This window comes from Aspergillus tubingensis (assembly GCF_013340325.1).
Source record: "Aspergillus tubingensis WU-2223L DNA, scaffold_15, whole genome shotgun sequence".
Taxonomy (NCBI): domain Eukaryota; kingdom Fungi; phylum Ascomycota; class Eurotiomycetes; order Eurotiales; family Aspergillaceae; genus Aspergillus; species Aspergillus tubingensis.
In genome coordinates this window covers 1830564-1855228 of record NW_023336289.1, presented here as the reverse complement: position 1 = coordinate 1855228, position 24665 = coordinate 1830564, and the positions used below count along the sequence as shown (strand labels likewise).

The 24665-nt window shown below is 52.4% G+C and overlaps 10 protein-coding genes across 10 annotated transcripts; 7 read left to right on the top strand and 3 right to left on the bottom strand.

Moving 5' to 3' along the window:
• Positions 1–296: 296 nt before the first annotated feature.
• On the top strand, positions 297–1918 carry gliC (cytochrome P450 monooxygenase gliC; the record flags this gene model as incomplete). The annotated part of the gene is made up of 3 exons (XM_035506552.1): positions 297–416; positions 463–650; positions 697–1918. 3 exons carry the CDS (start codon positions 297–299, stop codon positions 1916–1918), a joined length of 1530 nt encoding a protein of 509 aa, XP_035362445.1.
• A 1073-nt stretch (positions 1919–2991) lies between these two features.
• On the top strand, positions 2992–3793 carry AtWU_11451 (NAD(P)-dependent oxidoreductase; the record flags this gene model as incomplete). Its single annotated transcript, XM_035506551.1, has 3 exons — positions 2992–3061; positions 3129–3203; positions 3270–3793. 3 exons carry the CDS (start codon positions 2992–2994, stop codon positions 3791–3793), a joined length of 669 nt encoding a protein of 222 aa, XP_035362444.1.
• A 954-nt stretch (positions 3794–4747) lies between these two features.
• Positions 4748–7247, top strand: AtWU_11450 (Zn2Cys6 transcription factor; the record flags this gene model as incomplete). The annotated part of the gene is made up of 3 exons (XM_035506550.1): positions 4748–5314; positions 5365–7020; positions 7074–7247. 3 exons carry the CDS (start codon positions 4748–4750, stop codon positions 7245–7247), a joined length of 2397 nt encoding a protein of 798 aa, XP_035362443.1.
• Positions 7248–8160: 913 nt separating this feature from the next.
• Positions 8161–9384, top strand: AtWU_11449 (FAD-dependent oxidoreductase; the record flags this gene model as incomplete). Its single annotated transcript, XM_035506549.1, has 1 exon — positions 8161–9384. The coding sequence occupies one exon, from the start codon at positions 8161–8163 to the stop codon at positions 9382–9384; it is 1224 nt and encodes a 407-aa protein (XP_035362442.1).
• Positions 9385–9862: 478 nt separating this feature from the next.
• Positions 9863–10804, top strand: AtWU_11448 (NmrA-like family protein; the record flags this gene model as incomplete). Its single annotated transcript, XM_035506548.1, has 1 exon — positions 9863–10804. One exon carries the CDS (start codon positions 9863–9865, stop codon positions 10802–10804), a length of 942 nt encoding a protein of 313 aa, XP_035362441.1.
• A 571-nt stretch (positions 10805–11375) lies between these two features.
• Positions 11376–13781, bottom strand: AtWU_11447 (uncharacterized protein; the record flags this gene model as incomplete). The annotated part of the gene is made up of 3 exons (XM_035506547.1): positions 11376–12249; positions 12302–13446; positions 13524–13781. 3 exons carry the CDS (start codon positions 13779–13781, stop codon positions 11376–11378), a joined length of 2277 nt encoding a protein of 758 aa, XP_035362440.1.
• Positions 13782–15579: 1798 nt separating this feature from the next.
• Positions 15580–16713, top strand: AtWU_11446 (ABA 3 protein; the record flags this gene model as incomplete). Its single annotated transcript, XM_035506546.1, has 1 exon — positions 15580–16713. One exon carries the CDS (start codon positions 15580–15582, stop codon positions 16711–16713), a length of 1134 nt encoding a protein of 377 aa, XP_035362439.1.
• A 372-nt stretch (positions 16714–17085) lies between these two features.
• Positions 17086–17650, bottom strand: AtWU_11445 (DUF4334 domain-containing protein; the record flags this gene model as incomplete). The annotated part of the gene is made up of 3 exons (XM_035506545.1): positions 17086–17268; positions 17321–17585; positions 17643–17650. 3 exons carry the CDS (start codon positions 17648–17650, stop codon positions 17086–17088), a joined length of 456 nt encoding a protein of 151 aa, XP_035362438.1.
• Positions 17651–18609: 959 nt separating this feature from the next.
• Positions 18610–19575, top strand: AtWU_11444 (SDR family oxidoreductase; the record flags this gene model as incomplete). Its single annotated transcript, XM_035506544.1, has 3 exons — positions 18610–19048; positions 19107–19459; positions 19516–19575. 3 exons carry the CDS (start codon positions 18610–18612, stop codon positions 19573–19575), a joined length of 852 nt encoding a protein of 283 aa, XP_035362437.1.
• A 1666-nt stretch (positions 19576–21241) lies between these two features.
• On the bottom strand, positions 21242–21712 carry AtWU_11443 (DUF3759 domain-containing protein; the record flags this gene model as incomplete). Its single annotated transcript, XM_035506543.1, has 3 exons — positions 21242–21420; positions 21476–21637; positions 21700–21712. The coding sequence occupies 3 exons, from the start codon at positions 21710–21712 to the stop codon at positions 21242–21244; spliced, it is 354 nt and encodes a 117-aa protein (XP_035362436.1).
• Positions 21713–24665: the final 2953 nt, after the last annotated feature.

The window sequence follows — 24665 nt, the reverse complement described above, 5'->3', positions numbered from 1 at the left end:
CTCTGAATGGCTCGTTCGCTAATTCCGGCCGCTCCTACGGGGCGTCTGTGCAGAGCCACGCGAGAAGAGGATCCTTCTTCAGACGGATCGTGCAGGATCTGACAGATCCACTCTGACTGCATCTCGTATTGCCATGTTTCAGCCTGCGGGTGAGCATATCCGGCCTCGGATCCGATTTCCTGCTCCGTGGCCCCCATGAGGCTATCCGCATCGGTCGCGCATCATTATTGAAGTATATAGCTGCCATGATGAACTCAGTCTGCAGCAAACAATCAACTGCAATAACTGCCATCACCATGAATACGACAATTCTCCTCGCGGGCCAGGCGGTCCTCATCGTGGCCATCCTGGTGGCCGTCAAATTCCGCGCCCCAATAACAAACACGGTGAACCGTTTGATCTCTGCTATTCTTCGGGTAAGCATTTTCTAGATTATACCCATGGCTTCAGCTTACAATCCAGGTCCATCTTGCACGTCGCTTTCCTGTACATCATGTCGATGACAACAGTCCGCTGCCTACCCTGCCGTACCAGTGGCCTGATGGACAAGGCGATGGGGCCAAGTTCTTGCAAGGTCAGAGCAACTCAGAGCGCTGGGAGCGCCAGTTTGGAGCCATCTACCGTCTCTGGTCTGGCATGAACCCAGAGGTGTACGTCAATCCTCCTGCTTCTCACGACAGCTACTGACAATTCTAGCGTGCTTACCCGTCCCGAGCACATTCAAGCCGTCTTCAAAGACTCGCACACCCACCTCAAGGCCAAGAACAACAACTCGGGATACCTCCTCGGTGAACTGCTGGGCCAGTGTGTCGGACTGGTCAGTCAGGATCAATGGCAGCGTGTACGCGCCATCATGGAGAAGCCCTTCCACCGCAACGCCTCGACGACGTACATCCCGCTCGTCAAGCGCCGCACGGAGCAATTCTTCCAGGAACTCTGGGACACCCGCGACCTGTCCCGGGGCTTGCTCGACCCGGCAGACGACCTCAAGTTGCTCCCCTTCCTGGTAGTCGCCGAAGTTGTCTACGGTCGCCTCGCCCCAGATGTCGAAGCCGAGCTGCGTCGCTTGGCCCCGCAACGCGAGAACCTGATGAAGCATGTCATCAAGGGCGGGTTGACTCGTTTCAGCTGGTCGCGTTTCCTCCCCACGCAAGCCAACCGTGAACTGGCCGCGTTCCAGCAACGCTGGCTAGCCTTCAACGAGCTGGCGCACCGTCGTGCCGTCGAGCAGAAACTCAACGCCCCTATCATCGACTTCTTCGCTGCACGGGATGCCGGTGAAATCAGCACCCAGGAACTTCTCCACACGCTCGACGAGATGCTCTACGCCAACCTCGACGTGACCATTGGTGGTGTTAGCTGGAACGTGGTGTTCCTTGCCGCATACCGCGATATCGCCAAGCGCCTCCGCGAGGAAGTCGAGCAGCAACGCGCCATCTCCGTAGACGGCGAAGTCGACGCTTACCTCCTGGACAACAGCACTTTGCTGGCGGCCTGTGTGGAAGAATCCGCGCGTCTCCGTCCCCTCGCCGCCTTCTCTGTCCCACAAGCCATCCCCACAGCCAGAACAGTCGGTGGATACCACTTCCCCGCTGGCACAAACTTCGTGGTGGATTCGTACGCGCTCAACATCCGGAACCCCTACTGGGGCGAGGAGCGCCACTTGTACCAGCCGGATCGGTTCCTCGCAAGGAGCTTAACTCAGGCGAGGTACCACTTCTGGCGCTTCGGTTTCGGGCCGCGGCAGTGCATGGGCAAGTTTGTGGCGAGTGTGGTGATCCGGGCGATCCTGGTCCATTTAGTAGAGGGATATGACCTGCGGATGGTTAAGCCGGAGGCCATGGAGGAGTGGGGCAGGAATAAGGAGATATGGATCAATCATCCGGATATGAAGGTGGTGTGTGAGAAGAGGGCTTAGATAGATTGTATTGGCTATGTGGACCGATGAAAAGATGATAGAGTTGTATGTATTTACATGATTTAGCGATTATGAACTGGTGTCTAGATGTTTGATGTCGCTTGTGTCGGTTCTTGGTAGCTTCGACGGGAACGGGAGGTAACCGTGGATATGAGGGGCGCTTCACATGGCCCCCTTGCTTTGTTGTATTTGTCATACCCCTGAGTGAATCTCATCAGTAGATCGTGGGTGGAGTTATATGGAATGGAAGTAAGGGATGGGTGGCGATCCGGAAGGTGCCGAGTGGAGTCGGAGATCTGGACTATCTTAGTCTACTTCGGACAGAGATAATCTATGATGAACAGGGTGGGGAATTTATATAGTGTGTTAAATGGGTGCTACGATATATAATTTAGTAGTATTTATGAATATTCGAGTTACTTCACCAATTTATCAACCGTGTTATGTGGCACTCTCTTCACTGGTGGATGTACTATAGAACACCACCCGAGCGGAATATATATATTCACTCCAGCAACGATACAGCACTATCTACCCTCACTCCTACCACTTACATCACTGCAATGAATATAATTAGAACCTGACCGAAACATCCCTGCTTTCTGGAATGAATCTCGACAAAGAACCCATCCCTGTACCATGCAACAACACCCACGGTTGAACCCGGTTCAACCCCCTCGGGAAACCCCTGACCCGGAGATAACCCCTAAAGCAGCAAGAAAAAGCCCGCTCCGAGCCCTGGTCAAGGATTCATCCTGCAACGGCTTTCCTATAACTCAGATCGGCCCCGCTACAAGCGGCGGATCGAAATGATCTGCATGCTTACCATCTCCTCCGTCCGGACGAGTTGAGATCTGTCCGGTCGGATCCGAGTACTGGTCCGGACAGAGCCTCGTGGCCGGCAGGGTATATAGGGCCTCTGACGCCAGCAGTAATGAACTCCTCTCCATCAGCTACAACTGCAATCATTTACAATACATAAGACGAAACGAGAATACGCCAGGCCAATTTCTCCTGATCCTGTCATCTCTGTCCTACTCAAAGCAACCCTTCAATAACCACAACATAACATCATGCGCGTTCTTGTGATTGGTGGAAGTGGCCGGTGTGGAAAGCTCGTCATCGATGACCTGCTGAGTCGCGGTAAGTGTCTCTCGCTGCAACTTGCAATTCATTGGTTGTATCGGCTAAAATGCTAACAATAATCTAGGCCACCAGGTTACCACGTTGGCCCGCAAGCCCGAATCACTGGGTGGAGCTCGTGCCGGGCTAACAGTCGTCCAAGGTTAGTCATAGTCATAGTCTCTGGACATCTAAAGGAATCGACTCCAACTAACTAAAACCTCACCAGGAACCCCCACCGAACTGGAGGATGTCCGTGCCGCGTTCCAAGCCGACATACCAGATGTGGTAATTGTGACACTCAACGCCCCACGGGCCAGCGACAGCCCCTTTGCGGCACCAATCTCACCTCCTCGACTGATGACGGACTGCAACAACAACGTGCTGGCAGCGATGAAGGAGTTTGGAGTACGCAAAACGGTCATCCTGCAGGCATTTGGAGTCGGGGAATCGTGGGACAACATGCACTGCGTGCTGCGGCTGCTGATGAAGAAGTCCAACATGTCGTATCAGTATGACGATCACAACGCGACGGCCAAGGCAGTGCAGGCCAGTGGACTGGACTATGTGATGGTGCGACCGTCGCGGCTGGTGGAGACGCCCGATGCCAACCAGCCGGTCAAAGTGTGGCCGGATCATGGCAAGGGAGTGCCTATGATGGCCAGCACCAGTCGGATCACGGTGGCCCGCTGGTTGGTGGATGCTGCTGAGACCAACAAATGGGATAACACGGCACCAGTGATCACCAACTAGAATTTTTCTCGATCTGTTCTAGATATTGACATGGCAATCTCCCATCATCTCACGAGGGCCGATCCGGGGCGGAGCGGGTGGGAGCGGAGAATTTGGAGACGATCCAGGGTTAGATCGACAGGGCAATGATTTTTTCTTATTCTATTTCTTTTTTTACCCCCTTATGGTTTGTGTTTCATCATCTCTGGGCATTTACACCTGGCATGGCGTGAACTTTTATGTATGTTATCAGATCTCTTGGCCTCGTATTAATTGTGGCTTTTTTCCATTTATTCAGCAGAAATGCGATAAACTTTTCTTTTCCTCAGCGATGATTTTCAGGGTCTCCATCTTGGCTTGGCCTGGTCAGGCAGCAATACGAGATACACGCGAGTTGATACGAGGCTGAGGTAAGCAGATCCGCTGCAGCCTGGTAAGTTACTTGAAAGAGAAGGCGGTGAACGGACAAACAAAGACAATATGCACTGTTAGTCTATGTGGCATCCTGGAGAAAGCTCTAAGGGGCAAAAAGTGGAGAGAGTCTCGCAGCCCTCGTTGTTATGGTTCTGCTCCACCAGTTGAACCAGAAAGTAGACTAAGAGCTGGGCAGAGGAAGGCAAACACAAGCAGTTCTTGGGGTGGATGTCAGACTTGGCTGTGACTTGTGGATTCCTCCCATCGCCAATAATCTCCTCGTCTTACTTTCCTGCATCCACTACTACGACGGCCCCTGCTGCTACTGCTTGCTACTGCTACTACTGCTGCACTGCATCCGCCTTGCGCGCCTGTCAGCTTAGCCTGAAGTCTCGATGTGACGGTGGCCCAGTCGCACTCTTGAAACCTGCTGGTCTTTATTATTGTCTCCCCCTCACACGCCAACCCTTACCCCCATTCTTTCCTTAGACTGGCTCCCCTTGTGCGACTTTGTCTCCCATCTCCGACGCGAGCACTCTTTGAAATTCTCTTTTGCCAGCAATGAGTCCCGTGTCTGGCCAGATCTCCCCGCCCACCGAGCTGGCCGGGGACGCTTCCCTGACCCGCAAACGTCCCCGGCCCGTGGTCTCGTGCTTGCGCTGTCGCAAGAAGAAGCTCAAGTGCGACCGGGTCATGCCCTGCGAGAACTGCTCCAAAGCCGGTTGTGCCCCGGACTGTGTCTTCCATCCCAGTCCTGATGGCGTTGATGGTCTGCCGGACCAGCCCAGTGCGAAGCGCATGCATCTGCCACCTGACTTCCCGTTTCCCTCCGATCCTCGGGGCGATCCGGCTGGTGCCAGGCTGCCTCCGCCGCCCGCTGCTATCGGTCTGTTGGAGGATCTCCAGCAACGATTGCAACGTGTGGAAGAGGTGCTCTCCTTGAAGCCGCTGACACGCTCGTATGCCGGCTCCCTCAAGGATGTGGTGGCCCGCGATGCCAGTCCGTCTGTCCGCCAGACCACCCCGTCGACCCATGCTCCCCCGTATCCTGGTACTCTAGTCGTCAAAGGAAAGGGCACGCGATCACGTTACCATGGTCAGAACAACCGGACCACCTTGTTGCATCAGGTAATCCCGATCTAGATTTGTCAGTGGGATGCGTATTTAACAGCTTGTAGTTCTCCGAAGCGAGAGAGTTCATTGAACGCTGCACCAAGGACTCTGCCATCTTGGGGCTGGCCAAGGAAGTCCAGTTTCTACAGAGTAAATCTAAGCTGCCCATGAGCTCACCAGAATCTATGCCCGATCTCGACTATTCGCCCGAGCTGCTGCAGATGCAGAGCTCTCTGCCATCCAAAGCGGTCTGTGACCGACTCGTGAACCTATACACCACCAACTTTGAACGTACCCTACGCATGTTGCATGTCCCTTCTTTCCTCCGCCAGTATGCCGACTTCTGGACCACTCCAGGGCCGGACACTGAACGCTCCGCCACTTTCTTGCCGCAACTGACGGCCGTTTTGGCAGCCGCGCTGCCTCTGGAAGACCCTAGCTTCCGACTCGAGTATTCCTCCGTTTGGGAGTACTTGCAGACGCCCGCCGTTAACCTCGTGCGCGTGTGGTTGCAGAAGCTGGGTCGCAAGCAGCGCACCGAGCTGGTCTCGTTGCAGATTGAAGCGCTCGTGTTGTTGGCGCGACGACTGCGGCTGGCCTCGCAGGAAGAGCTGTGGCGCGCCACCGGCACGCTTGTGCGGTCGGCCATGGTGGTGGGCCTGCATTTGGATCTGTCCGGGAATAAGCAGCTGTCACCGTTTCAGATCGAAGTCCGGCGCCGCTTGTGGATTACCATTGTGGAGATGGACCTGCAGACCTCCATCGCTTCGGGTATGCCCGTGACCATCCCGGATCTGGACTTTGATCCGCTTATTCCGACCAATTTGAATGACACCGATTTCGACGAATCCACCACGGAACTGCCGCCGGCTAAGCCACTGCATGAGTGGACGGATACCCTCGCGCAGGTCACCTTGGCCTCCTCGTTACCCCACCGCATCCGAGCTATGTCGCTGGTGCGCACCTCGAGCCCGGGATTAGATCTGCGCGACATTGTCAAGCAGGGTCGGCGTCTGGAAGAATGTCTGCGGCAGATTCCTCCTCCGCTCAAGCTGGATCCCTCACCGATCCATGGGGAAACCCCTGGACCAGCCCTCTTGTTGAACCGGGTGCTGCTGGACGTATACATGCGTCGACCCTTGCTGTGCCTCTATCGGCCGATCGTCATGGGCGAGAGTCGCGAGGATCAGCTCTTCCTGGAGATTGAACAAGCCTGTCTGGAGTCTTCGCTGGTGGTGCTCTCTTACCAGGATTACTTCGACCCTAACGTGGCGGATCTGGACGTCTTCAAATCAACTGCCTACTGGGACGTGTTCCAGCTCTTTTGCAAGAACGATATTCCATGGGCTGCGCTGAGTGTGTGCGGGTATATGAAATTGTCCAACCAGCAGCATTCCGGGGCCCCGACGCCGATGGCGCCCGCTCCCGCCTACTCGCCCAGTCAGCCGACGACTACACACACCAAGGCCAGTCTTACGCGCATTGTCGAGAATACGCTCGACGGGCTGACCCGCACGATCGGCGAAACCGGCAGCAACATCAAAGATGTCATGCTGCTGGCCGTGGTGCTGCAATCGGTGCGGGCGCGGGGGTCCGCCGAGCTCAAGGAGCGGTGGATGCAGCAGGGGGCCGTGAAGGCGCTGTCGGCGTGTCGACAGCATCTGTTGCCGTCTGTAGCGCAGCAATCGTTTGCGTTTAACCTGACAGATTTTGCACAGATGGTAAACTTCCTTTCTTCTTGATATTGTTATGGATTTATGCTAATCAAGTCTAGCTACAAACTACACAGCCTATTTTCCCCACTACCACAGACCCCGGCTACACGCCCTCCACGCAGCCACAGCTGCCCGACTTCCTAGCGGAGTCATCTGCCTTGGCGACAGAATTCAACAACTTCCGCGGTGATCCATTTGCATTTGAAGATGGATCGTTTGCCTGGAATATGTAAATTAGTGCCTGCATTATCTCAGTTTGTCGATAATGAGGCCTACGACGAATGACGCAGCGATATGCATTGTGCAGTCACAGTCAGTTTAGTATTGGTTACAATCAGTTAATCGCTGGTTTGGTTATGAGCGAAAAGTGGGATGGTGTTTGGTGCTTCATAGATGGGATGTACATAGCGCCTCTTCACTGTATCCAGTTTGATGAGTTTCCCAGTGTATTAGTTAATTGTGTATTGCTTGATAATAGTGTACTTATGTGTGAATGGATACCCCGATGCAAATTGGTGCATAGGTTGCTGTGCTGTGAGTGTAGTACCTCCCACCATAATCCCTCTTCACAACCAACCCTGCATCAACACGGCACTACCCTGTCTATATTCAACAAAATAACTGCTAGTATCACCTGTATATACACCAGGCAATACCCGACATTCCCCTCGGACAATTCCAAAGGGGTAACCCATCCCCAAAACCCCGACTCCATCGGATCCGGGTTCGGATCCGGATCACCAGGTCATCTCAGCTAAGGTCAGCTTCCGCCCGACGTCGATCATTCCCGTCACTAAGCTACTACTATCAATCAGCCAACACTGTCACTTGTGTGTGTGACACTTCCCCCTATACTCCATTATGTGCTGGCATCGGGCAGCTGGATAATCCCGAGTTCATCTCGGGCCACGGGGTTAAGGGGCGGAAATCTGAAACTGGATGGATGGATGCCTGTGAATGAAGGCGAGTAGTGTGGTATATAAGGAACGACGTCCCGCTGTAATAGTCTGCCCTCATCAGACAGCACAGCATCATATCACATCACAGCATAGCATAGCAAGCACATTTCCACATTTACACATTACCAATATCTGCACATCTACATTCCATACCTACAACACATCCATACTCTACACCATCTACACCATGTCCACCCACGTCGCCATCATCGGCGCCGGCCTCTCCGGCCTAGCCCTCGCCCTCTCCCTGCACCAACAACGCATCCCCTGCACCATCTACGAGGCACGCTCCGCCCCGCTCAACATCGGCGGAGCCATCATGCTCTCCCCCAATGCCCTCCGCATCCTCGACACCCTGGGCGTCTACAACCGGATCCGCCCGGAAGCCTACTCCTTCGACAACCTCTACTTCCGCTCCCCGGCCAACGCCCCCCTCGACACATACGAGTTCGGCAACGCCGCCAAATACGGCTACAGCGGGATGCGCATCTACCGGCACGTCCTAATCCGCGAACTCTCCGCGATGGTCTCCGAAGCCGGGATCCCGATCCACTACCACAAGAAATTCAGCCGAGTCATCACAGAGACCGAATCGAACATAACCTGGGAATTCGAAGACGGTACCACCTCCACCGCCACCTGTCTCGTCGGCGCCGACGGCATCCACTCCAAAGTCCGCAAATATCTCTACCCGGACCTCGAACCCAAATTCATGAACGCCATGGCCGTCACCGCCGCGGTGCCTACATCCCAACTGGCCATCCCGGAGGGGTACAACATCCCCGTAACAATCATGAACAAAGCCCACGGGGCTTTCGTCATCGCGCCTCAGCTCCGCGACGGGTCCGAGGTGCTCATCGGGCGGCAGAAGCGATCAGCCCAACTCGACCGAGAGGGGTGGACCAAGCTGATGAACGACAAAGACTGGTGCGTCGAGTTCCTGCGTGAAGGGGCGGACGAGTTCCCCGAGATAGTGCAGCGGGCTGTATCGAACATCAGTGCGGAGAAGATCAACTTGTGGCCGTTTTATATGGTCCCCAAGTTGGAGAAGTGGAGTTCGGAGCATTGTCGAGTGGTGATTCTTGGGGATGCGGCGCATGCGATTCCCCCGTCGGCGGGACAGGGGATTAACCAGGCGTTTGAGGATGTGTTTACGTATGCGTTGGTTTTGGCGAGGTGTCAGGGACAGAAGGGCGGGTTGGAGAGGGGGTTGAAGGTTTGGCAGAGGGGGAGGCAGGAGAGGGTGGATAGGGTGTTGGTGTTGAATGCGCAAATTGATAAGAGGAGGATGCCGAGGCCTGCTGGGGAGGCTGATGGGGAAAAGGAGGAGGAGGAGAAGGGGTTTGAGTTGGGGTGGTTGTATAAGCCGGATTTTGAGGCTATGGTGGAGGAGTGGTTGGCGAGGGAATGACTGCATGGTAGTGGTAGCAATGGGTGCAGTTGGAAGAGTTGGGTGAAAGTTGGGGCTGTTTCGGGGGTTTTGGGTCTGTTGATGTTGAAGTTGAGAGCGTGATTGGTTTGTTCAGTTGGTATATTGGATTCATGTTGTTTGCTTGGGTTTAATAGGGTTGAAAAGTGCTGTGATGGTAGTATGTGATTTAATGGTGTTGCTTGTTTTACTATGTTTTACATCAATTCTCTAGCAGACAAACGGGTTATTGTTCATCACTATTGGTATCCTTTCCATAAGACAATATAAGACCATTTTACTGATACGATAGATAGAGCAATGACATCACTACATCACATTTCGGTTCGCTTCCTCGCTTTGCCGTAGGTCCGAGACCGAGGCTGACAAATTCGCACTCACGACCCGCTGTCGACAGAACAATTACTATAAATGGAGAGAGACAGCGTAGACATCCTGATAGTCACTCGCATATACCAACATGGCTCCCGTTATCGTCTTCGGTCCAACAGGCGCGGTCGGCTCGGCCGCCGCGCGCACCGCCCAGCAACTAGGAACCACGGTGTATCTCGCCATGCGCAACCCTACGAAACCCATTCCCGGTCTCACTGCAGAGAAGGAAAACGAGGGAGGTTTCGAACGGGTGCAGGCCGACTTCTCCCAGCCAGATAGTATCTCCACTGCGGTAGCGCAGAGCAAGGCCAAGCATGCCTTCATCTACACCGACCTGACTTCATCTGACCACATGCGAGCAAGTTTCACCGCCCTCAAAGAGGCAGGAATCGAATTTGTCGTTCTGCTGAGCAGCTTCGGCATCCAGGAAGATGTTCACAATGTATCGCCCGAGGATCACATCGCCTATGTGCATGCGCAGACCGAGATCTCCCTGGAAGAGATCTTTGGAGCGACTGGCTATGTAGCAGTCCGACCGGCCTTTTACGCGAGTAACACGCTCTGGTGGAAGGCTCCCATTCAGGCCGGACATGTGAAGCTCGCTTGGCCAGCTGCAGCTTTTGACTGGATCTCTCCGGAAGATATTGGAGGCGTCTGCGGCACGATCCTTGCCCGCAGGGCCCTTGGAACTGTTCTGTCGTTGGCCGAGCCGTACGTGAATCTTGTCGGCGCGGAGAATATGGGCGTTGGCGATGCCGTCAAGACTATTGGTAAAGGCCTTGGCAAGGAGATCAATGTCACTGAAGTGGACGAGAATGAAGCCTTGGACAGCATGGTGAATGAGTCCGGGCTGCCCGAGCCCATCGCGCGAGCAGTGCTTGGAATGTGCCGGAGCGCTGCGAACGGTCAGTCCTTCATGGACAGCCCCAGGTATGGTCCTGCAGTTGGCAATATTGAGAAGTACCTTGGCCGGCCGGCGACACGGTTGCATGAGTGGGTGGAGGCAAATCGGGAGAAGTTCAGCGCTTAAGATACTGGCTTTCCTTAAGTAATACTGCGGTGTGTGGTCATTTGTGAATTAGCTGCGAAATATTGTCAGTCCGTGCACCAGTAGCAATTCTTTTCATCGAGTAATCAGTCGGGTATTGCTCGTATTCTCAGGGTGTTGACCCCTGGCAAGCTGGTAGTTTGGTTGCACATTGGGTCAGTCCTCATTGCCGATGAAGTCAAATTCCCCTGGGTTCTGAGCGCATTTTAGAGGAGGTTACTGGTCCAATCTTCTCCAAAGATGGCAGTGATATAGACTGAAAGTGAAAATGACAAACAGACAAGTAAGCAAAAGCGGGATCCAGATGAATTTTATCACCGCATTGCACCAATCACTGCACACTGCTACAGACGAACAACACCATGTCCTTAGAAGGATGCACTAGTAATTGATTTGTGGGCTGTAGGCGTTGCGACTGCAACTGAGTCCTGTCTTTGTCCTCGTTCTCTACAAAAGTCTCCTCGCAGTTCATCCTTATGGTTGCACGAGCATAAAAGGCTCAGGGGTGGATAGATAAATGGATCTGGAACGTGCTTGACAGTTATGTATGGGTCTAAATATACAGTCTTGACGGGTTTGGAATGATTACCTCCCCCGAAGTAAAACTGCAATGGCCATAAACACCCTCCTGGCCAGCCGTGTCTTTCCTCAGAGGCGAATAACCACCATTCCCATCCCTCCTGTCTTCCAGCTCATGGTCACTGATGACTTCGTCCGCGTCGTCTCCATCCGGCTGCACTGCGGCCACCGGAATCTCACCCCACATGATCGGCTTCAGAGCATGCTCCTCACCCTCTGTTGGATGGCATGCAGCGCTGATGGCTGCACTGCAGCTACCTGCAATGGGCATTTGTGATGCGAAACGTCTCATGCCTAGTCCCACGACAGTACACGTCATCACTCCCCCAAGAATAAGCGCGAACACAATGGCGATTGGCCCATAACCGCAGCCAATGAGCTGAAGCGTATCTATGGTCTCTCCCAGCGCGTCAAAGGAGTTTATTTGAATGAAGAATAAACTACCAGCCACCAGCCAATGCAGGAGCATTGATGCAACCATGAGGGGAATGCCGTAGCGATACGGAAGACTGAGATAGTAAGACGATCGTTGGGATCCCTGGGGCCAGGACACGCGGAGTGGCTTCCGCTGGCTCGCGTAGTCGTCATATTCTGCAACCAAAAGCATGTGCGTCAGGAGGTTATTGTACAGGAAATAACCGACCGAGAGGAAAATCTGGGGGAGATTGGCAAGTAGTGACATGTGAATGACGTCCGGCGAGTCAGTAGTGAAGATAATTGTATAAGGGGTGGCCGAGCCGAACCCCAGCTCCCACAGCGCACTGAAGGTCGAGGAGTGCTCTTCATTTCGCAAGCCATAAATAGCCTGCGACAGATAATAACCACCAACACCAAGGAGGGTAAGAAACCTATATGCGTAAGTGAGAGTGGACACAAGGGCAAAATGTTGTCAGCACGTACACGCCAATGGTCACTATCCACTGGCTGGTAGGCAAGGCTCGCGTCCATCGCTGGCGAGGCGGAAGGGTTGCCCACGCTGGCAGTCGCGATGCGTCCTTTACCGCGAGTTGCAAATAGTCCCTCCGGAAAGAAGGCCAGGGCTGTGGTCCACGGAACAGATTCGATCGGGATACCAGGCCCATCCGCTCAGTGGATGGATCAGGTCTACTCAGAAACGACGCCACAGCATCTCCAACAGTCAGGAAGATGTCCGTCCGATTGCTCAAGGCCGTCAGCGACATACACAGAACCTTTATAATATTGCAGACAATCACCACCAAGCAGATCGCCGGGCTGAAGTGCAGCTCACATTGCTCGGTGAGCTTCCGACTCAAGCAATATTCGACTGGGTACTGTGGCCTCTCGATCTGATATTTAACGATATCAGTAGCACATACTACCTCGCCCTCGACCGGTACGAGGCTTACAGCCTCAGCCCATGTGCCGTTGAGCCAATGGGTGGAATTATCCAGGTACTGCTGCAAGGCATTTTCTGGTGGGAACCTACCAAGCTCATCTACAAGGGTTGTGATATCCCTCGTCAAATTTTCACTCCACCCAGAACCAGCTGCCCCTCCAAGTGAGGCATCTCTCCCATTGATTGTATATGAACCACTGGGAAGCTCGATGGTGGCATTGATCACTGGACCATCCCAGGGCACGGGGGGCGAGGCGACCCATTGGCTTTGAACATTCAGGAGCTCCGACGGGGTGCAGGAGGATGAAAGCCCGCTGAACTGATCGCAGAGCCAGTCATAGCTGGATTGAATAACAAGCGTATATTCCTCAACTGAGGTTCCGAAAGCAACCCATTGCAGATGGTCGTTGGCAGTGGTGTGGTTGCTGGTCACCAAGATCAGAGTGCCCACGTCTGCCGGGAAATTCATCGCGTATCTGCGGACACACTCCTCTTTGGTCAAATTTTCGAAGCTCGGAAGATCCGCATAGAAAGTGGACATGCTCCTTGCCGTGTTTGACTCAAAACACCCCTCGTACGAGGAGTTATAAAATAATTGGTCGGCGGGCGATTGAAATCGAAATCTGCCGATGCCAGCAGGACATCGTACTGCCTTGTGCCCAGGGCAAAAAACACGGCAGAGTTGTATCTAAAGCCTTGTCGTTAGGCCAAACTCCTTCGAGGATGGATAATAGCATACATCAAGTGAATGGGTAAAGAGGTTACAAGGAGTACCAGCCACAAGGTGAGTCGAGGCCAATCCGCCCATGCCAGATTCCGCACGCTGGCGACCCCGATGTCCAGCCACACACGCTTCCCATGGGCGCGGTCAACATCGGCACGCGAAGGCGCAGTTAAGCACTGCATACAGTAACTACTGGCCCCGAGAACGATTGTGCTGAGGACGTTAATCAGCAGATGCAGACCCGTCGTCCACGCCTTTGTTCGGTCGCAACTGCCCTTATAGATGGTGGCCGAGCTCATCGTCCGCTGGCCATGGCCCGCAACCGACACGGCCGCCGCCACAATGGTCAGTATGATATTCACTATTATAACACCAAATGCAGCGTATGTACATATCAGTACTCCCCGTACCCATCTTCTCTTGCTATCATGGTGTGTAGAGAGTTTCAGAGACGAAAGGGAGGGGTTTGACCACACGAAATGTTCGCGATCCTGAGTACAGCTGGTGATCTCACTAGTGCTGGCCTGGTGTACAGGTACCAGTTCAATGCCTTCCGCCGTTCGCGAGCTGTGGTGGAGATACTGATAGGTTCTCGTCTGGAGTGACAGCCACCGCCATAAACGCGTTCGGTCTGGCAACAAATCTTTCATCATGCTTGAATTCAAAGATGGAAATGATCACACACGGGGCTGGCAAGGAGATGCTGATTTTTAAAAGTCCGGGATTCTCACGACGAAGACCCGATCGGTGTCCTGCTTATAGCCTGATTCAATGAGGCTGAGCCTTTCCCAAATCAAACCTTCGACCGATGCGGATGCACGGTGCCCAAAGCTACTATGGCGGCCGTGTCCCCGTGCGATCGGCTATACCGTAACGCGCGGGGCTCAGGCAGATTGTTTGAGGCCATGCTTGGGCAATTCGAGGTTTCAGCCTCGCCAGCCTCGCCAGCCTCGCTTATGTTTGGACGCCGCTAGCAGAAGCTCGCGTATCTCAGGGGTGGAGTTCCGGCCCGCTTGCCATTGGTCTGAAGGCCCATGCTATGTGTATTGTCCAAAGCTTACTTCTCGCTATCGAGACGCTTCTCCTAACCCTAGACGATGATGCGAGTGTTTAACTCAAGGCACATCATCTGAGTCCACGATAATCACCCTTTCCTGATTGGGTATTGTACACTCAGTATTGAGATCACATACGCCTTCTTTCGAAGAGTAAACTGAGCTCTCACACTGAAAATTTCGTTCACAATAATAGCATCATACAATCTGGACAGGTCATTGTTTTCTATGTGACCACTCAAGTGCCTAGTAAGTACAAAGGTATAGTTAAAATGTTCACGAAAACAGCTGAATTTTGAGGATATATTCAGATGGAGGCGACCTTCTTGGTCTTTCCAAAAGTTCTAGGATATATCCGATTTCATCATAACTAACCAGCTGCATTTGCATATACAGTCAAGTAATGCAGCGATCATTCCAAGACCAATGAAGGGGTTTGGATTTCGAGTTCTGATACTGCTTACCAACTTCGGTCTCCTTGAAACTTTGGTCCGACTTTCCAAGTGCGTCATTTTCTGACCAAGGGGGCCGTCTTGCACATGCTGCAATACATTCAATATAGAAGAGGGCTGGCTGAAGATTGCGGTACGGAGTAATACTTTCGTAGCTATGTGGGTCATTTCAATGAAAATATGATCTAGTACCATCAGATCATCAAAGCTGATAGGGCCGATAACACACCACTACTAACGAAGTACTTCTTATGAGCCAGTGACAATCTCTTTATGGAATATCAATGACCCTACGCAATGCGACTTCCGCCGATCTTTCAAGCAATTCCAGGTCATAGATCGTGTATGGAATTCCATCGGTTGCACAGGAATATCGGTTGCACAGGAACGCACGGGATCCTGCAGCACGTGCGGAAGTGAGGATGTCTGATAACAGAAAGAGTAGGGAAACAAGAGTATTTGTATGTACGTAATTGAATGCCAAAGCATTTAAACCGGCTGATGGTGCGTAGAATGGCATTGTCCAGAAACCTCCCCAGTCCTATATTTTATACCAATCTTGCGATAACTTCATTTCAATGACAGGAAGCATGGCCATTCAAAACAAATGGTTCTATCCAAGCGACATAGCCCATGATTTGGATGACGTCGATCTACCAACAGAGGTGAAGGTCGAAATTCTGGCATGTGCTTGGGAATACACCCGATGTGTGATCCCACAATACAGTAATTGGAAGCGCTATGTCGCTTTCATGCGCCTTATCACTATCGGCGTCATCAGCGAGTTCCGAGGGGACCTGGTGGACGTGGTTACCGGTCCCCGAGTCCTTGGCTATAATCTCGATACTCTCCTACACGACCTCTTCCATGATACACCAGGACATCAGGCCATGGTTCTTGAGTTTAAGTCTTTCCTTCTAGTCACATCCGAGAAGACAAGCCACAGGAGGTCTAACAGTGAGATGTTCCGTCGGTACGTGGACGCCCTCGTCAGCTCACCACAACAATGGTTTCGGATGCGGGATTGTGACGCCTTAGCCCGCTTCACGATTGCTGCAGGTCTCGCCTGTAATGACCTCCTGGACACATGGTATACAGACACGCAGTATAACATTCTATGCGAGATAGGAGCTACCATGTATGACGCGGTAGCCTTTTTCAAGCATCAGTCAGAAGGCGAGACAAACAGCACCTTTGCCTACATGCCGGAGGATGAGCGCATCAGTGCATTTCACGCAGTGCGTCAAGTCCTATGGGCATTGGATGTAGCAATGGCAGACATTCCCGGGCATACAATTGTCACCAACTTCCTCCGCAACGTTGGTGGGCCAATTCTCATGACGATGCGGCGATATCGGTTTGTCGAAGAGGGGCTCACCATTGGTAAGACGGAGTCTGAGGATATCATCAACGAAACTCGGCAGAACTTCAAGCTTTGGAATCGCTTGGATGCAGGCTCAGCCACGTCCCTCGATATCAAGCATTATAATATGCTTCTTTCCCGGCGTGATGATCTCATGTTCCCGGGTTTGGCGGAATGGCTGGAAGCCGACAACCAGAAGTGTACCCAGTGTGTATACCGCAAGGCATATGGTGCACAGAGGGCCCATTGCTTCGGTGGCGTGGAACTCTGCAGTCAGTGTCGTGATGAGTGGGGCCATTACCTCAAGACGCTGCCTGAACGCACGAAGCAAGCATTTCCGGATCTTGCCCTGGAAATATGATGTTTAGATCTAGCAGTTAGCGACTAGTAACAAGGAAAGCAAGGCATGAAACAAGAACTGGTGTGTTTTAGCAGATGAACTAGTGGTTTGTTGTCTTCACAGCTCTTTGGTTCATACTTACTCGCATTATACGGTCATACGTACTCTCGCTATACGGCCCACGATCAAATCTACGGACGGAAGAGGAGGAGGTCTGACTCTACATGGGAGTAATGTTTATAGACCGCTTCATTCAAGTGATTGGAGACTTAGCGCGATAGAGATATTCCTTGATGTGTACCAAGTAGAACTACCATTCCAGAGTACAATGTCAATCACTGAGTCAGATCACCAGCAGGCCTCAACGACTCATTCTCTAGAAAGTACTATCCTTCACTTAATCCGCTCCAAGACAAAATACAAACGGTCTCCCTCCTGGCTAGAACTATCATGTTCAGGACTATCCATCACCCCAATGACAGTATTCTCATCCACATAGCGAAAATAGTCAATAACAGGCCGTTCATTATAGACCATTGCGGCAGACACGACGTCATTATATTTGACCTCGCGAATCTTGACAGACAATCAGCCATTGACGATACAACCAAGACTAGGGACAACATACCCTCGCACCACCCCAGTAGGGGTTGGGGAACCGACAATCTTTATCGTCTAGGCACACCATGGGATCAACATGGTCGACTTCGTGGAAATCCTTCCCAGCCCATTTGACTGTCTGAAGGATCTCCGCGAGCTTGTTACCTGTCTCAATAGGAGTACCTTTCCATTCGCCTAACAGGAAGCTTGGGCGAACAGGGGGTCTCTCGTCAAAGTAGGCCTTGGCTTCAGTGAAGCTGATGGGCTGTTTGGAGCGGATGCTTTCTAAAATGCTGGCACACGAGGTATTAGTGCTGGGTTTGAATACAGTTCAGATTTCATAACGCTACCTGGTCATGATGTCTGATTCGGGAGTATATTCTCGTATTATGATTGAAGAAGAATGTGAAAAGATCAAGGGAGATCTGAACTACTTATAGGTACCCTTCAGTCCTCTTGTGTGTAACGTCATTGTATTATTCTAGCTTATTCACTGCGTTTCGAGGTGTAACATGCAAGTAGCCAGAACCGATTGCCAGTCAAATCACATTTGGTGCTAGTGAATCTTTACCAGGGAGATTCTATGTTCGAAAAGTATGTGACCTACCAATGACAAAATAATCAAGGCACGAAGCTGCCTTACAGTTTATCCCTTACCGGGGTCTGTCAGCTGGAAATGCCCTTACTTTACTGTTGCGAACGGCATGTTGGCAACACGCGGCCTGCTATATAAGGCGGCACCACCATGACCCTGAACGGCCAGTGGGTCTGTCTGCACGCTGGCTGCTCGATGCCCAATGAGGTGTCAAGCTAAAGTGTTAGCAGCGTGAAGTACAAAGAATGGTCGGTTAAGCCCCGAAGCGAAATGCAGTTGGCAGTTTGCGGCAGTGACAAGGGTTGCTGATTAAGCTAGATCATCGTGCTAATTAACTAACTGGGTTAGAATTTGTAGCCTCGAGCGTGCTATGAGAGAATAGCAGTGCTGTGATAGAGACCATAATACGACATCATTCACAAGTATGGTTTGGGACCTACTTACAATAGGGGGGAAACAAAGAAACAGGACATTGCCGAGATACAGCCTTAAACAGGGATATCCATCCTGGGCCATCTCTAAGACTGACTAGATTAGGATAGCTTCTCATTCAACCTGTCAGAATTCAGCTGGACTGGACGATCACATACACTACTGCCTGGTCATCACAGACTAAGATATACCCGAGGGTTCCAGACTCTGCCCCGGTTGTCAATCGGGAGCATTTAAAGCCAGCCCACCGAGCGTTACTCCCGATGTAATTTCTATGAGCTTGAGCCACCATGGCGCCCCTTAAGACTGTCCTGATCACCGGCTGCTCCGCCAACGGCATCGGATCGGCCCTGGCCGAGGCGCTCGCCAATCAAGGTCACCACGTCTTCGTCACTGCGCGCTCACCTTCCAAGATTCCATCGTCTCTCACCACTCTGTCCAATGTCACCCCTCTCCAGCTTGAAGTCACCTCACCAGAATCCGTAGCTGCAGCCGTTCAAGCGGTGGAGCAGCACGGAGCAGGCCTCGATATTCTCATAAACAATGCGGGCTCCGGATACACCATGCCGCTGCTGGACGTCGACCTCGCCCAAGCTCAGCAGGTCTACGAGACCAATATCTGGGGACCGCTGCGCCTCATACAAGCACTAGCACCATTGCTGCTATCCCGCGGTGGACGCGTCGTCAACATAAGCAGCGTGGGTGCCGTAGTTCCCACACCATGGATCGGTACATCAATCTCCTTCCCGCGGTCGCCATGCAGTGTCACATTAACAACGTGATACAGGCATCTATTCATCCTCGAAATCCGCCCTGAGCAATCTCTCCGAGACTCTGCGACTCGAACTCGCGCCACTAGGCGTATCCGTGGCCACGCTCATGATCGGGACCGTCACGACGCCCTTCCACGCAAACGAGCCCACATTCACCCTCCCGCCAAGCTCACGCTATGCGGCTATCGCGCAGACCATCTCCCGCTGGGCGTCGGGCGAGGCGAGTCCAAAGGGATGCTCGGCTCAGGAGCTGGCGGATTCGATCCTGCCTGATGTACTGGGTACGACAGGAAATGGCATGTTCTGGCGCGGGACAAATAGTGGTGCGGTGAAGTTTGTTTCTCAATGGGTGCCGGGGTGGTTGGCTGTGAGTTTGTCCTCTTCTACCGAGGGTGTTAAGCGTTATTGCTAATGTTGAAATAGGATCGCATGATGAGCATGGGGCAGGGATTGGATGAGCTCGCAGCGAGTCAGTCAAAGTGAGGAATAAGCCAGATTCTCATGATGATTTGGCCATTTGTAAGGACTTAGAAGGCAGCTGTAGAGACGCGACACTCGCCACATACCAGCTACATACATCCTCTTCAGGGGCACTGTTACCCATGTAGAGTGCCTAAGGTGTCTCATGAATGCCGACCGTCAGGCATCGACCTAATGCCTCGGGAGGAGTAGTAGTAGTAGAAAAAGCCTCGCGATGATAGGACCTCAACTATTGTTAGATAATATCATTAATATTACTAGTCAACAGCCCATATTGTAATATAGCCATCCAACAGTAAAGCGAGAGAGTAACTGTAGACAAATCATGGCTACAGAGTAGTAGCAGGTGCAGGCGCCGACCATATTCTGCCCCCTCACAATGAAGGCGGTCAAAAACTTCACAGAATCCAGGGTGAGCATTCTGAAACTGTAAAAGCTTAAATCCGCTTAAATCCGCGATTTTTTCGACGAGGTCGACTAGGTTCTGCCGCATGGAGCGGTGTGAGAAGCGGTCAGAGGTCATTTTCTGCCGACTTGTCGACAAAGGCGGTCAAGTTTTTTACATAATCTAGGATGAGTGTTCGGAAGCTGGAAACGCTTAAATCCGCTTAAATCCGAGGTTTTCCAAGCGAGGTTCGCTAGGTTCTGCCGCTTTAGGCGGTCAGTGAAGCGGTAAAGCACGTGATGGCAGAATAGAGCTCCTGTTCCAGCCGCGGTTCCGGCGCGTGTTTTTATTAGGCATCTTGCTCTTTGGTTTGCTTAGTAGTTGTACGGAGCATTTCCTCCAACTGTAGCCCGGGATTCTGGAGGGTCTCAGAATTCTAAGGAGTATTATGAGATATTTGCCCTTGTGATAAAGAACGGTCTACTGCTAGCTAACGGTTTCTGCTAAAGTTCAGCTCGGATCACCTGGACAGCTGCAAATATATATCCCCGGTTAGCAGAAAGGACAACAACCACCTCATTAGTAATTACTAGAGATGGTGGAAGTTCATGATAACTTAGGCTGCGACTACTATTCTATTATTGAATCCATGTTTATGCCGTTCTACCAGTATTTGGGCCCGATTTGCATTGCCTATTACCCCTCCTTCTTTCTTTGGCCATCCGCAGCCACCGCAGACGAATGAGCCAGATGTTGTCGGAATGGCGCGGTCGGTGCTAGTGTTACTTAGTGCTACCGGCACTGCGAATCCAATCGCGGCGGTCCTCATCGGAACTGCATATCCGGAAAAACGAAAGACCCTGGAAAGAAGTAGCAGGGATATCGACAGGGATATTGCTCAGGTTTACCTAAAGACAACTACCACTGACCTGAAGGCGCATGAAAATTGGTGATACTCTGGTTCTGTTGTCTAGAGGTATTCCCCAGTTTGGTGAGCTGCAGCAGTCGATGACGACGGGGTGCAGCCCGTGTTAAGCCACTGATGCCCCTCTGTGCTTCTGCAGTGGGATGCTAGCTTGTGATCGTCGACTGCCACGTTGCAGAGTACCCCTCATGGATGCTATCTACTCCTACTGACATTGACATCTACGCATCCATATTGTTCTACATTGGATTGAAAAAAATTGTGTTGTTGGTTGTTCATTGTGGTATATTCTATTTCATGTCATACACACTACCGTACATCATAAACAGATAGGTGCGTCCAACTCATAGTCCAATCGCTTAGAAGTCCTGGGCGGAGGCCTCGTAGAGCTGCTCCTGAGCGTGGCGCTTGGCGGCCTCACGCTTCTCCTGGAAGTGGTCGTAGGCATCGAGGCCCTTGGTCTCGAACTCACGGTCGACGAAGGCACCGGCGAGACCGGCGAGGATCTCCTTAGCCTGGGCGTGGCTGTCGGGCTTGCCTGAGAGGAGATTAGTATTATGTATCAAGGGGAAGAGAGAAGAGGTTGGACGAACCGTTCTTCTCCTGGTGCTCCTCGTAGGCCTTCATGGCCTCGTAGGCAGCGGCACCACCGATGAGCTCGTGGCTGAACTTGGCCTTGTGCTCCTCAGTGACCTCACCCTGGGGGTTGAACTCGCTGAACTCCTGAGCGGCCTGAGCCTGCTCGCTGTCGCTGCCTGTACAGATTCCGTCAGCTACGGGCACATAGATGTGTTGTGTGGTGTGCGGGTGTACTCACTGAACCAACCCATGATTGTTAAAGTGTAGTGAAGTGATGTGGGATAAAGGAAGATAGATGTTTGTGGATGAGGAAAAGAAGAGGTAACAGGGGGGAAAGGGAGGGCTTGATATAGGTTGAGCTGACCCTACCTACGGGCCCCTCTGTTCCCCTGATGGAGGGGTATATGATATCATCCTCCTGGCCGACCGAGATCTCGGTCTGAGGGGCTTGCCCGGCACACCCAAAGAGGCAATGGAGGGGCAACGCGAGGTATACTGAGTGGGCTGCTGGAGGGGACTCATGGTGGGGGGCCCAAATGGGGTGGACCGGGTTTCTTGTCAGGCGGTGATTGGACATGAGGCGGAAGCTAAGTCGAAACAAGCTCCAGTGGGAATCCTGCTAAGTCTTGAGTGGCTGTTGATGTTCTGGTTGCCCGGTGATAGTGGACTTCGACAGCCATTTCTGTTGCCAAATACGCGAGAATCCCACTTGACTATCATCGCTACTGAAGTCCACTAGTCGGTATCGTGCTGCTAGATCGAGCCTCGGCGGGATGACGGCACCTGTGAATGGCCACTGACCCAACACATCAGCCACTTACTCCATCGGCACTGAGGCGCTTTTCTCAGACAGAAGAAGCGACCTCACCCCAATAAACTCTCCCAGTAGTTTCCTAGTCCGACACGTCTCCCTCTTCGGGCCTAACTGAGACTAGCTGGTTTCAAGCAATTGTGTCACCTGTGTTGTTACCCGCTCCCCAGAGCATGACTATACAATTGGGATAGCCTGGCCGGGGACGAGAACGTTTGTTGTATGTCAGTGTCTCAGAGCCAGCAGCTGCTACTATGACGAAATACTCAGTAACAGTAGCAGTGACACAGCCACAACACCTTCGGACGAGGTGAAAATGGAAGTACGTCCAGGATTGCGGCGCACGGAATGCCGGAGCTATCTAGCGCTAGGCGATGACAATCGGATCCACTAATCCGACTCAGGGGTTGTCTTCATCCTTTGACTCCAGACCCTCACCGCAAAGGTGCGATGCTATTTCTCTCACGGCCGCGGTGGAGTTTTCGCCCCTTGATTGCGGGAAATGTTGCCATTACGCCTGGGCTGTCCGGCGTAGTCTCGGAGGATGCTTTGGAGGTGGTGCCATGCTCTCTTTGACTGGTCTCAGATAGATAGATGAGCGACGACACCCACCAAAGCCTCTTATCGCACCCCTATGTCTGATGTGATGGGGATGAAGGAGGAGTTAGGATCGGCACTGGATAAGGCGTTGAGTTTTGGGAGAGATCTGCAGCAGCAACCTGGACGAATGAATTCGCCGGACGATGGCCGTTTCGGGACCATTGCGAGATTCTGATTGGTCGAAGCTGGCCAATTATTGGGTACTGAGTACAAAGTTCCGATGGTCTCCATCCGCCATCGCTTGGATGCGTCTCTCCAACTTCCCACGTTGGTCTCCACTAGACGGAAAATAATGGGAGCGGTGTACCAATCATTCCGATGTGTGGCTGGTGAACGTCCGAGGACCCGGCAAAGCCCCCAACACGGGCTTACACCGCCACTCTGTGGTCCCCATCATGACACCTGCGTGAGATAGCTCGTCACGCTGCTGCGCCCTCAATGCGGGACGTAGATTGTCAAGGGCGGAAGGGTGATACCATCGTACGGTGGCAACACCAGCCAAAACATGCCAATTAATTGCCTAGTATCCCGAACCCCACTGATTTGGGGGGATCATCGTCCGCATGCCCACTTTGATCGACTCTAAGTCGATAGCATGATAATTGCTGGTGGGTTAAGGCCAGACTGTCTCATATGTCTCTGCTAGACTGCGCAGATAGCGGGCTCATCTACTCCGCAGGACCTCACAGCTCTCGTCCGTCGATAGGGTTACTTGACAACCCAGGAGGAGCGACTGGTCTTCATCGCAGAGTTAATCCGCCCGGCCCTAAGAAACATCAATCGGTCAATCAGACCGGTCGGGTCCTCAACGTAATGAAGCCCCTCCCAGCATCCCAATATGTTGTGCGGGGGAACTCAAAGTAACTTGATAAACGCCGTCATCGCTAGAATTCATCAGTCGAAAACGGCGTTAAGCGCCATCAAGCATTATTCCTGCGGTATGTTGTGGAGCTGGATGTACGTACTGTTCAGACTTCCAGGTGGCCAGAATCCTCCGTGATGATGAAGCACTCCCCTGTACGCCGTAAACAGTTTTGCCGACAAGACATGCGTGGTGTTACCTTGATAGAAGTCTTGAGCGGTTGTGTTGCGCCTGTCAGCTGAGGGCGCTGCGGCGGTTACGGGCGTCAACTCTTAAGAGGAAGAGACAAAGCTCTAACGAGGCAGGGTACACACAACAAGATCACATCTTGTCTGGCATCCTCGCGCATAGCTTAGGCTCAGAGCGAACAGTGATATCGTATAATGCAGATGGATCAAGCGGTAGGAAATCATCGCTCGCGAAAATACTCGGAATCCTGGTAAATACCCTCGTGGTTACTATGCTGACTATGGCACTCTGGGTCTCCTGTGAAACATTACTCGAGAGGGAAAACAGCTGCCTCGAGTAGCTACTATCAGCAATGCGCAGCATAGCAGTCTTGAATGGGAAGTGGAATACCAGCCAGGTCACCGCTTATCTTTCCGCTTTGGTGCAATCCGGCCTTCTCGTTTCTTTTGCAAGGCCAACAACTCACAACTTCTACCTAGACAATAACGCTGGGTAGGCTGATTTACTGGCCCATACAACTCCCACCAAGCTGTAGACACAGTTTACTATGGCTATTTTCTGGAGAATATAGTGATGCTTGTTTTCACTTTTCCTGTCATGATGCTTGCTTAATCTTCTTCCGCCCCAAGATGCCCAACACTCCTGCCTGAGGCGTCTGCGACCGTACCATGACTGGGGTTCAATGTAAGATTCCAGCGTCACAAGAACCATGATCGGTTTTACACGCTATGCTTGCTCATTC